The sequence below is a fragment of the Linepithema humile genome, chromosome 2 (genome assembly GCF_040581485.1).
Source record: "Linepithema humile isolate Giens D197 chromosome 2, Lhum_UNIL_v1.0, whole genome shotgun sequence".
NCBI lineage: Eukaryota > Metazoa > Arthropoda > Insecta > Hymenoptera > Formicidae > Linepithema > Linepithema humile.
The window spans coordinates 1,070,656-1,083,465 of record NC_090129.1 but is presented as its reverse complement, the minus strand read 5'-3'; the positions used below and the strand labels follow the sequence as shown (position 1 = coordinate 1,083,465).

Genomic DNA, 12,810 nt, shown 5'->3' with positions numbered 1-12,810 from the left:
CGAACTTAAATATACTATGAAGAACGGCAAGTAAAACTCTCTGTTCTTCTTTTAAATTCAGATTTTGAACTCATTTCTCACAAATCAACACAAAACTATTAAGTTTCACTCTGTTATTTTGCAGTTCCTTAATTAATCCACAGTTGATTACCAATTACTTCAATGTAATTTATAATTCACACTAAAAACTACACTAATAAAACAAATTCAAATTGAAGAAACAGTTAATAATGATTACTTAAGCTTGATTTCTATAATAATTTCTATATTTTATATAAACGAGTCGATGTGTAATTAGCGGTAGTTAAGTCAAGTTCATAATTTTATATTTTTCGTATATTTATATATTCATAATTTTTTATCTCGATAAAAAAGTTATCCGACACAATTATTGAGTGTAGCAGTCCGAAAGTACAATATATTTGCAAAAGTATATTTTGTTTCGATAAATTTTTCGATTATTTTATGATAAACTTCACATTATATTTAAAAATAACAATAACGAAAAAGATCAGATATATAAGAGATACACTTCGTAATCTTGATAAAAAGCACAAGTCATCCCGATTCTTATTAGATTATATTTATTTTTTTGTAGGTGTCAAAATATAAAAGACGTGATTTCCGAAGATCTTGTAAATCAGAGACCGTGGACCAACGATTTGCAACTGAAGCAACATTAAGATTACAATCAAATCATCACATCATTACAACAGCAAGCATGTCGACATTGTTGAAATTGGCAGACGATGAGCGATTTGCACTGATGAAAGTAAGTAATGAGTTCACTCTACAAATTCCAAAGCTATCACGAATACAAATCAATTAAAATACTTAATGTGTAAAGCAACCACATATTTTGATTTTTCTTAACAATATGACATAAGTGATGGACACTTAAAATGCATTTGCGAAATGCAAAAATTATATTTTATATTAATTTTTTAAAATAATTAATTAATTAATTAAAGACGACTCAAACGATTAGAAATAACTTTTAGTTCACCAGTTCACAAGTAGCGAGATTATTTTATTAATATTAATTGTCATGCAACAAACGTCATTTTGCAGCACTTTAATTAATTCAGTTGCAATCAATTATTGCAATATAGCTTGTGATTAAACTAAGAATTGAATTAATCCAAACTCAAGAACGAGTAAACATTGATTTCTTGAACTTGATTTTGTCTATTTATGCTTTTATAGAGCAAAAAAATTAAATTGATACAAACATGATGATAAATGTTGGTGATCTTTATTGCGCAAATAGATGTATTACGCAGTAGTAGATTAATAATTCATGACAGTCATGATAGAAGCTGACAAAGCTTTTCTTCTGTTAAATTTTAATATAAAAAACGAATAAAACTATAATTAACTTGAGAGATTGATTTCTTGGTGAAAGCAAAAAAAAATATCAATAATGGATAAAATTTCATTTTGCATGTTGGAGAGTTTTCTAAAATAAAGACATAAAAAGAAATAAGAATTTTTTTTCTGAAGAAGAAAGTAAAATTTCAAACAAATATATACTTTCAAGCCGCACCCAAACAAATTTATTCGGTAATAATAATCAAATTAATGAAATATCAATATTACGCGTAAAAAATGTAATCATGTAATGTAATTAGACATAATATTATTATAACATGACGTAAATGCATAAGATTAGTATTTATCGAGTACTTGAGAAGTTGTTGAAAATTTATGCAAAAGGACGCGCATAAAGTAACGTAAACAGTCGCAAGTAGCTAAACGAGTATTCGAATCATTTTGTGTTGCGTAACGTTTGTAATCGTTGTAACCGACGATGATCTTTTTCGGATTTCACACAAGCAGATCCTTCACTTTTTTTTAAAACTTAAAAAACATTTTTTAAGCAAAGAAACCACTTTCATCAGAAAACATAATCACTAATAAAAATTTGTCATTTAAATTTTTCTTTTTGTTATAAGCTAATATATCGAAAAACAGGAAGAAATATGATAGCTAAAATAAATTAAATCGTTCCTTATCTTTCGCTTTGCTGATGAAGCAAAAGTATTCTTCCGACGATCAGACTTTACATATCGTTTTGTAAATTTCCGATGGAGAAAAAAAGATTTACTTATTTAAACTAGCATCATATCGTATTTTACTGATTCGTATTACAGAAATAAATGTGACATTTCGTAACATTCTCCGAGGAGCAATATAATGAACAATAAAAAGTCTTAAGATCTCAATAAGTGGCAAGAGAAAAAACTTAGTCTTTCAAATAAATTATATATCCATGTAGAAGATATCCTTGAAGACGCTACGTGTGAGTCGGATTTATTAACGCAATTTCTCAATAAGATAGAAATTTTAATACTCACGATATTGAGGGAAGATTTCACCGCGCTAGATTGCTCTTCTACCTCACGATCGTTCATCTCGGTATCTGGAACAAAGATCAAATGGCGGTTATTTCAAGCAGCGAGATGTATCGAATCGCGAAATATAATTGGTAATTTTACTTCTCGCCAGTGTTGAATTACAAGAAAAAAATTGTTTATGAATCCCAGTCCCGACATAATCTTCCATAAAATCATAACGATAGATCAGCAAAAAATAATTTTAAAAAACATATACATATTTATCGTTTTGATATTAAAGATTTTTTTCTCGTCTTACGAAATCTGTTTGAATTCAAAAGTTTTATAGATCTACATAATTATATATTTTTTGTATAATATATATATATTTATAAAGACGGAATTTAGTAATTTTTTCGATTCCATGCCAACCGGCTGGATCGGGCGTTTTCTCGCGCCGAATGAGAGGGAATGTCGCGTCAGTGACGACACTTTCATTCGTCTGTGACTGAAGTCATAGCTCGCGCAAACGGGAACAATCGGGCATGTGCAAATCCCGTACGCGGGCACGGCACACTTTAGCGGATTCTCAGCACTCCTCGAGTGCGTCGTCTTAGATTACGGCATGCGAAAATAAGCGAGAAAACTCCGCAGAATGATCTTTTCTCGCTGATCGAAGCAATCGTATAAAATAATCGTTAAAATAACGCTCAACTTAGCAAATTTAGAAAATTATGACTGTTTTGCACGACCTCTCTGAACATCTTTAATGTAACAAAAAGTTGAAGCAAAGGATAAAAGTAAGCGCAAAAAACGCTGAAAATATTACGACATGCATTGCGCTGCTGAAAGCAAAATGCGCTGTGCGCAACTTTTTTCATCCTTGACAATTACATTTGCAAAACAAAGATTCTCAATGAGAAAAAATTGTGTTGTATTGTCACCAGTTGTTTTTACCACGCGCTTTTCCTTCTCAATATAATAATAGATTCGGCAGTTAATTACTCTACTATCGTAAGCGAGTTCTACGAAAAGCATTTGAGAAAACAACTCAATTATAATCTGTTTTTTATATTCAATCTATTTAATATTCAGTCGAACATTTATAAATATCCAGATATATCCATCTAACGCGACAGCGTGTCGCAAATATTTCGACGACTCGAAAAATAGAACGAAGACAAAATGTTAGCGTTCGCAGGCTCCGATCTTGCCGGCCGCGCTTTTCACCGATTAGCGTCGAAACGCGATATGGCTTGCGCGCTCGAAGCCACGGAGTTAGAAAGAACTTTCCGCTCGTTACGATCGAACACTTGCAAAACAATGCATTTAGCTTTACCAAAGTGCGACGCAGACTTAGCCAAGTTGCGAATGTATGTAGGCAAAACGCGCAGAGTTTTTTTCGCGGCAGAGCCGCGAACCGGTTTACCCGTCGCCCAATAATGATACGTGACGTATAAGAGCGTCGTGGTTACCTTCGCACACTTTTCCCGGTCTTGTCCATCGACCATGGAACCGATGTTGTAATAGCAACTGTCTCGTGATGCAAGAGATCCACATTCCACATATCGTATCACTAATTTTGTGTACAACGTAACGATTCGCTTCGATCAGGTAATAAACAGATTGTAGTGCGCTGAGCAATTTATTTCGACTTCTCAATTCTCGCGTTTTACGCTCTACGGTAATTGAAAGTTGCGAATTAAAATTCTACGGAGGCATTTTTCTAGTAATTCATCGACGAATTAAGAGAATTTTTTTGATCGCCTAGTTGCATGCTAGAAGTTTCATTTGCGAAATAATCCGTTTCTTCTAACCGCTTGTGAAACGACGCTAATTTATTTAATTTGATCCGAGCTGTTTATTTTTGAAAGAAATAACGGTATAACGTATCTTTTATGCAAACTTTTATTTTTGACGTACGCCGCCCGAATATTTATAAAAGTTCTCCGATCGCGTTGTACGTAAGAAATGTAACACAAACGAGCGTGTAAAATAATCACTCATATCGCCAAAATCTATATTTTCCATGATTTTCTACAAGTCTCAGTAAAAGTAACACTTTGATGAGAACCTCCGCTAGTAACAAGTCAATGTAGACCGTCCTGTCAATACATCAAGCATCGACAACGTCGAGTCGGGGAATCGACGAGGAAGTTTCACTTCCTCGCAAGTGACGACGGCTGCGTTTCCTGTAAATTATAATCACGAATTGTATATAAGGACTTGGTTGCGGCGCTAAAACAGGCAGATACATTTCCGGAAAAAAACGTATAGATAAAAACGCTTGCGGCGTAAATATGAATATGAAAAATAAAAGTAAATATGAAAAATAAAAGCTAACCGCTTGAAGCACGCGTGAATGGATAATTTCGACAGTCATCGTTCGATGACGTGCAAGATAATAACAAGCCTGTGTTCTTTGTTTGCAGTTCAGGCGATCCGTGCAAGATGTTTTGCAGCCACACCACGACGACCACTTTCTGCTTCGTTGGCTAAGAGGTATTGATTCGATATTAATGCTATCGAAGGAAATATACTTCGTGATTTCGGTAGATATCATCCTTTACTTTGCGTGCACGGTGTAATCATGCGTAAAAAATATTTGTATATTCCAACATTGCATCTATCATTTTCTTACCTCGCCGCGGATGTCGAGGCAGTGTTTAACGAGATAATTAGGTAAATTCTTTTGAAATAAGACGACGGAAATCGCGGAAATGAGAGAGAGGGAGAAAGAGAAAAAGAGAGAGAGTTTGTCGATTATTAATTGTTTCAAAAACGAACTGTGATTCATGTTAAATAATGCACAATTCATCCGTCATTAAACAACGAAAGAACTTAAAACGTGTAATCGATTGCGTATTAAATTGAGGCTTCATTTCAATCGATGTAAAAGCTTTGCTTATTCCGCAAATTTTCCAATCGTTGCAGATTGCTTATTTTGCAATTTTTGTTCATTTCTGTTATCACAAATTTGATCGAAAACTTATTCTATACTTATTCTACAATTTTTAACATTTTATGTAAATTGACAAATTATTTGTGCATTAAATGTCACAGATGTATAGCAATTCTTTTTTTTACATCATTTTCAATTATATAAAAAAATATTACACGCAAGCTATAATGCAAGTTCGAATAAACTCGTATTTCTACATTTTAGCGAGAAAATGGGATCCTACTGCGGCGGAAAAGATGCTGAGAGACGTAAGTATATTTAATCGACATCAAAGTGCATACGATTAAGACATAATCGCAGCCGTTTATCTTACACGTGCAAAATAATGTCTTGTTTCTACGCGACATACAATAAATACGTGCATCCATTTTTACAGCGACCGGACGCTGATTACACGTTCGAACTATCTTTACGGATTAAGCTCTCTATTCTTGATAACAAAACACAGGCGAATCCAATTGAGAAAGTCTGGTGAAACACGTTCCGGATATGGTCACCGAGCCTTTTGAATTTCTCTGCTACGTGAATTACCCGCGAGTCATTAAATATTAACGTGGCAGGCACAAATTCAGCGAGCTGCGACATGGCTCGTTGCACTCTGAAGACTAGCTCATCACCTAGAATATTTTAATAAGAAATCTATCCGTTTCTGACATGCTATTCCAAAAAAAATAGATATTGTTGCAATTCAATTTCGTCCGGCAAGCTTAATAGATAGACTCAGTAAGTCTTTTAACTATAAAACGTACTGTAACTTATATAATTCTTTATAAACTAATTTTTGCAGTCACAAGAAAAATTTATTGATGCAGTTTATGTGACGCGTTTCATATTCAATGATATGAAGTTTAAGTATAATGTATAAGTATAATGATAATTAATTTTTTTGTAACTAACGATTTTTTTTCCAGCGGTTAACTCACGTGCTACGCTCGACATAATAACGAAAACATGATTCACGGACAAATAAATAAATAAAAACTAAGTGACAAACCCCTATAATTATGAATTATCGTAGATTTCGCTTTTTTGTTCTCGGATATGTTTTATACGAAATAGAAAGTCCGTTTTCTACAATCTGTGCTGTTTTGCAAGTTGAAAGTAATAAGCCAATTCCCTTGAAGCATGTACAAAGTCCCCGTCTTGCGATTCTCATTTAGAGAAGTTTCACGATGATTGAAAATCGGGAAGTGCATAGTGCAAAGCAACTAATATTCTCCGAGGTAATCTCCGACGTGGATGCCCGCGGGAAATTACCCTTTTCACTTTCTATCGCGCGTGAAACCCCATTATTTTGTCATCGTTAAGTATCAGTCGTGAAGAGTGTTCCTTGCGCAGGACATTTTTAAACTTCTTGCAACCACGGAAATCGTGTTTTAATGCGCCACATGCTACATCACGTTACATTATATAAATACCCCATGTGTTTAAATAACATATTTTGAAACATCGCGCGCATTGTTAGACATAGTAAAGATAGTAGAAAAATTCCGAGATCCTATTTTTTTATTCCCTATATAAAAATATTCAAAATGTTCAACAAGATCTGTTCACCGATGCAATACCGAACAATCAGAAATTATTTCATTGATAATTTTGATTACGATTCAACGCTATCTTACACGATTTCGTAATGATTAGATAATGATAAATATTTGAAGGAAAATATCTATTCGCAGTCTTTGCAATGGCGAAAACAATACGACGCTGATAATATATCTGAGTGGAATCCTCATAATGGAATGTTGGATTATTTTCCTCATGGATTAAGCGGATTCGACAAGGACGGCGCACCAAGTAATTTTTTTTCTCTTCACCTTACTTTTTTTTCTAATATAAATCAGTTTTTAAATCTACGAATTCTTGAAATAAAAATTAGATTTGTTAATTCTTTTCAAGTAAAATAATTAACAAATAATAAATTATTCATGAAATTTGCAATATTTTACGGTTTTCGATTCTAAATATTTTTTATTTATACGCTTTTAAAAATATTGTACGATTTAAAAAAATATACAGTGGCGTGCAAAAGTTTCCGACCAGTGACATTTTGTACTCTAATTTATAAAAAAGAAAGTGTAATAAAATTGTATATTCCTTAAGTACGCCACTGTATATTCCTTAAGTAAATAAATTGCGAGAAAATAACTGAAGAAGGATTTTTCGAAAAAAAGAAAAATTTCAACAGAACCATCCGAACTACACAAAAGCAGGTAGAAAACGTATCGACGCAAAGGGACACACGAATACTGTCAGTTAAAACCATAAATCTCTTGTCACGAGAAAAGTCGAAAGAGATATTTTGTTTCGTGCATATACACTAAAAGTAGACAAAATAGTAAAAATAGCAGGTCAAAATTTCTACCTGCTGAGTTTAAAGGCAAACTTTTTGTTTGAAGATTCTTTTTATAGAATCCTTAGAATCCTCTGAATCCTTAGAATCCTCTGGCGTTATTTCTAACTCGATTTAATGTATCAGAAACATACATATTTTAAAAATTTTCAGCTTAAAAAAAGCGAGAAAAAAATTGATTTTTTACTTTCTCTAAAAACGATTATTCCTCCAAACGACAATTCTATCGAGACTTGTAAAAATCCTATTGAAATGTGAATATCATTGACATAATTGCAGTGAAAGTCCATCGAATTAATATCATTTATAACTCGATCGCATATGACAGTGGAATATTTTCTCATGACCGTTAATTCAGCCCTCGACTCATAAATATAACAGTCGACGGATTTTAAAACCTGAAACGCAACAAGTTTCGACATTTGGGGGAAGAATTCGGTCAAGGTCTATGTTTTTTTAAGAGCACAACTTTTCCCTATGAGAAATATGTAAGATGTAAAGATCGTGACCGCGATTTTGCGTTATTTCGAAATGTATTATTTTCTTCCAATTAATCTCTTTATTTCTCTTACATAAGTTGCGATATTTATGTTTCGTAGCTATCTGATAAATAATCTTATTCGAAAGCTATTAAAATTTTAAACGTCGTTGCATCAACCAAATTTTTACTTAATTATAGATGTCGAGAACAAATTCTGACAACAAAATTAAAATCTAATTCCAATAAAATTATTAACCTCCTGTCGGATTATTGGAATTCTAATAAGCTCAAATTTAACATTCTTATATATTTGATATTTGTAAAGTGAATTTAAAGATGTAGCAAAAAAAGATCTTGAATCTAAAAAGAATTGCATTCTGAAAAATGAGAGATTTGTGTCAGTCTTGCAAGAATTCTTCTGAAAAACAGCAACGCATTTCACATAACGACTATACTTGATAAAATTATTCAGTATAGAACGGCAATTCTAATCGAATACTCGATATTTAGAGAAATCTTTACTATTAAACTTTTAATAGAAAAATCTAACTTTTAATAAAAAAAAAATGAGACAAGAAAAGTGCTTTCGAAATTCGCATTATGAATTGATCGTGAATTCATAATAGCCTTTTTCAAAAATACATAATAATGAATATTTTTGTAGTTATCATCGTACCATTTGCCGGACTAGATATGCACGGAGCATTGCACGTAATAAGTCAAAACGACTTCATCAAATATATGATAAAGTTCTTGGATTATTACTTGAATTTGGCCAGGGAGCAATCGAAGATTCACGGACAAGTCGCCAATCAACTGACTGTCGTCTTTGACATGGAAGGATTTAATCTTAAGCAGTATTTGTGGAAACCAGGTAACGTATTCGGATAAACCTCGGAAATTTGTCGGTGCTTCTTGCCGATTTATTTTCTATCGTTATTTTATCGATGCCTGTTGCAGCTGGCGAATTGGTCCTCGCTCTTATCCAAATGTACGAGTCGAATTATCCGGAAATTCTAAAAGTATGCTTTATCATTAATGGTAAGTTCGACAGAATATGAAAATTATAGTTGCGATATAAATAAATGTGAAATGAAGTAGATATTCTCTCAATCGTATTGACGGAAAAAAAACTGCCAACAATAATACAAATATCTAAAAAAATGTTTCAAAATCTTTTTTTTTTTTTTTTTTTTTTTTTTTTTTTTTTTTACGCATCTTTTGTAGTTTTGAATAATAATCAATCTCAATAAAATTTCGATCGTATAATTTCAATTAGCGATCAGCGCTAACTTCTAGAATTAGAATCTAAAATTTCACACGTATAATTTACAACCGGCCGATTATAAATCTATTGCTCATAAAAATAAGAAAACCGCTTTACTGAATGATTTATATACTAAAAAAAAAGTATTTAATAATGCAATTTTTGTAATTTCTAAAATTATTATTGCAGCTCCAAGGGTGTTCGCCTTTGCTTTCAGCATTGTCAAGAAATTCATGAATGAATACACAATTTCGAAAATACAAATTTACAAAGCTGATCCTTCGAAATGGCAACCTATGATATTGAAAGTAATACCAAAGGATCAATTACCAGCCCATTTCGGTGGGTCGTTAACGGATCCGGATGGCAACCCAAGACTTGCGACAAAAGTTAGTAAGAAACTTCGTCAATTTACGTTTTTCGTAAAATTATACAATTTGTCAAATTATACAATTTATCGAATTGTACAATTCAAACATGACATTCGGCGAAATATGAAAATTTTAATATGTTTAATATGTTATATGAATAATAGACTTGTCCTTTAATTAATATTAAGTACCGCAAAATGTTTAATATTAAAAATTAACAGCTCTACTTGGAAAAATATTTTAGTGGGCCATTTTTCTGAGTCGTAATTTTAAATAATAAATGTACCTTTTTTTGTGTCAAATATTAATTTATCATTTTACATCTCAGAAGTGGTTGAGATTGTTTTCAGATGTAAAGATGATAAGATACCTAGTGATACGTACGATAAAGTATTCAATTGCTCACAATATACATATTTACTTTCTTTCAAATGTTATTAATTTATCATGTTGCATCTCAGAGAATAATATTTGAGATTGTTTTCAGGTTTGCCAAGGTGGCAAGATACCTAAAGAAATGTACGCCAATGCGGATAATATCAAGTCAAACGAAGATTATACCACCGTTATCGTACGGAAAGGCGGAAAATTGGAGTTCGATATCTCCGCGCCCCAAGAAGGTTCTATATTAAGGTAAATATCTTGGAGATATCTGGTTTCTCTTACCATTAAGCGTGCGGCTCATCTGTGCAGTTGGGAATTTCGAAGCGAGGGTCATGATATTAAGTTCGGGATTCTCAAAAAGGATGCGTCAAACGGAATACGAACGGAAGTTATACCTGTTCGAAGGGTCGCATCTCATCAGTCGGAAGAGATGGGACTTCTGACCTGCGAAGCGCCGGCAACCTGTAAGTTCATATCGAATAATTCGCCGATTAATAAACCACAAATAATATTAAACTTTTTTCTTTCAGATTCCATCGTTTTCGACAATAGTTACAGTTTCCTAAGGAATAAAAAGGTTCATTATTCCGTACGTATGCTACCACCGGCGGAAATACAGAATGTAACGTAATTTCTAACAAAACAGGTTTTGTTAGAAAATTTACAGTTATCCTGGATTTTAAAACACATTTCTTTACTTAATAATAAATTCAACTAAATTAAATACTTGAGGAAATAATTATCTTATACAACGTGCAATTCAAAAGTAACGCTTACATTTTTCCTAGTGCAGTGACTTTTGTTTGCACGCAGATTTTGCTATAAATTTGAATAAAAAATAAATCTTTTGATCGAATTTACAGATTTACCGTCCAATGTATATCTAACAAGTAGAATTTGATCATGATTTTAAAGATTGCGTTGAATTTTTTAATATAATAGCACAAGATGTATATTTTACTACTTAAATTTGTTATGTGATTCGTTATATGTTAATTTTTATTCATAGCTTTGTTCATAGATTACTGATTCATAGATCACAGATCGTTAGATTATTTCTTTCTCCGAAACGAGCACAGTATATTATAATATAATGGAAGTGGCTAGTGATAGTAAAAAAGGATGGGGCAATATATGGCTTGGGACATGAAAATGTGTCTCAACATATAACTGAATTGAGAATTATATAATATACCTTTTTATATAAAATACAAAAAATGTATTATAAAATGAAGCACTTAGTCGTCCTCATCCGTCAGTAGCATATCGATAAGCTCAGGTTTTAATAATTGGTCGCCTTCTAAACGTTTCTGAGTGCCCCATCTAGCCAGAGTTGGCAAGACCTTTAATTTGGTAACAGGATTCGTCCTGAATGGACAATTGTGATCTTTCCAACTAGAATAATATATAAAAAACAAGTTCTAAGTTTTCTTCCATGTTAATGTAGATAGTAATTACTACGTGGCAATGGTATTTGTATAAAAACAAATTAGTTGATTGAATAAAAACAAAACAGTTGCTATAATAAAACAGTATACTTTAACTTACAATGGCCGGTCTCCGACTTCTACTATCACTAATTGTGTTTTATCGGATGCTCCTTGGAAACCTTTCTCAATAAATGGCTCAGCTGAAAAATCATATAGTATGATAAGATAAAGAATAAGATATATAGCTCATGTCGGTGGAAGTCTTTATGATCCAAGTAAAATGAAGATAAGTAAATGAAAATGACATTATACTAATATTTACATGTTTACTTCTTTGTTCTGTACTGTATATGTACTGTATATGCACCATTAAAAAATAATTATAAAGTAGAGGGGATCTCAATCAAAAACGAATAAGCCCTTTTCTAAATTCTTCCCATATTTTCAGTAATTGCATTTTAATGGAAAAGTTCTAAATGACGAATGGAACAATATTTATTCTGGAACTAGTGTTAAGCGAATGTCAATTTTTCAATGCTAAGGAAATTTACATCTTATACTAATTATTTCCATTGTTTCATCGTTAGCCCTTTATTATTTTCCAAACCTAATCAAAATGTAAACGCTTGTCAAATTTTTACTTGCCTAGTTGCAGAGTGTGATGAAAACAAAACATAAAAGAGGTTAGGTCATTGACGTATATGCAAATCCATTTACCTTCTACGCAATCGGAGCACCAACTCTTGCCGGTGTCCGGCAGTTTTGTACCGGTGTAAAGGATGTAAGTCGGCTCGACGGCCTCCAGGTCCTCCGCGTACTTGAGAAAATTCTCATATCCTTGCACGTGATGACGCCGCACCATTTTTGACAGATCTCACCAGCTGATCGGTCCTATTCAAAACACGAATGTTGAGAAACTTGTGAAGTTTGTCGACTGCAAGTGCTATCCGCCTACCTTTATCTCTGATAGTATACGATATGTTATCGACCTTGGCTCATTTTTGTTTTTATCACACACGTCGATAACGAGTAAACGGACCAATAATTAGCCAATAAATCGCTTTTAATATAATCCCCTTATTCAGCATATAAAATAATTCCTGCACTCGACGTCGAATTCGGCGTCGTACCTGATCCTGATTGCGATTTCGCAAAGTTGCACAATTTGCAACGGTGCAGCTATATGGGTGCTTATGACGTCAAAGACTGAGCGATGACGTACTTTC

The 12,810-nt window shown here is 32.8% G+C and overlaps 2 protein-coding genes across 3 annotated transcripts in view; one reads left to right on the top strand and one right to left on the bottom strand.

Moving 5' to 3' along the window:
- LOC105677431 (SEC14-like protein 2) overlaps window positions 1-11,974 on the top strand; it is a 15,889-nt gene extending 3,915 nt beyond the window's left edge. For both annotated transcript variants that reach the window (XM_012376041.2, XM_012376040.2), the window contains 10 exons: window positions 599-772; window positions 4,769-4,838; window positions 5,503-5,546; window positions 6,978-7,095; window positions 8,797-9,006; window positions 9,093-9,173; window positions 9,589-9,788; window positions 10,258-10,403; window positions 10,464-10,618; window positions 10,685-11,974. In XM_012376041.2, coding sequence (XP_012231464.1) covers window positions 722-772; window positions 4,769-4,838; window positions 5,503-5,546; window positions 6,978-7,095; window positions 8,797-9,006; window positions 9,093-9,173; window positions 9,589-9,788; window positions 10,258-10,403; window positions 10,464-10,618; window positions 10,685-10,785 — 1,176 coding nt within the window. In that variant the 5' untranslated portion in view covers window positions 599-721 and the 3' untranslated portion in view covers window positions 10,786-11,974. The remainder of the gene's footprint in view (window positions 1-598; window positions 773-4,768; window positions 4,839-5,502; window positions 5,547-6,977; window positions 7,096-8,796; window positions 9,007-9,092; window positions 9,174-9,588; window positions 9,789-10,257; window positions 10,404-10,463; window positions 10,619-10,684) is intronic.
- LOC105677434 (thioredoxin domain-containing protein 17) lies at window positions 11,320-12,810 on the bottom strand. The gene is made up of 4 exons (XM_012376048.2): window positions 12,540-12,810; window positions 12,302-12,475; window positions 11,703-11,784; window positions 11,320-11,549 (listed from the first exon to the last, which is right to left on the bottom strand). The coding sequence occupies exons 2-4, from the start codon at window positions 12,444-12,446 to the stop codon at window positions 11,393-11,395; spliced, it is 384 nt and encodes a 127-aa protein (XP_012231471.1). The 5' UTR covers window positions 12,447-12,475; window positions 12,540-12,810; the 3' UTR covers window positions 11,320-11,392.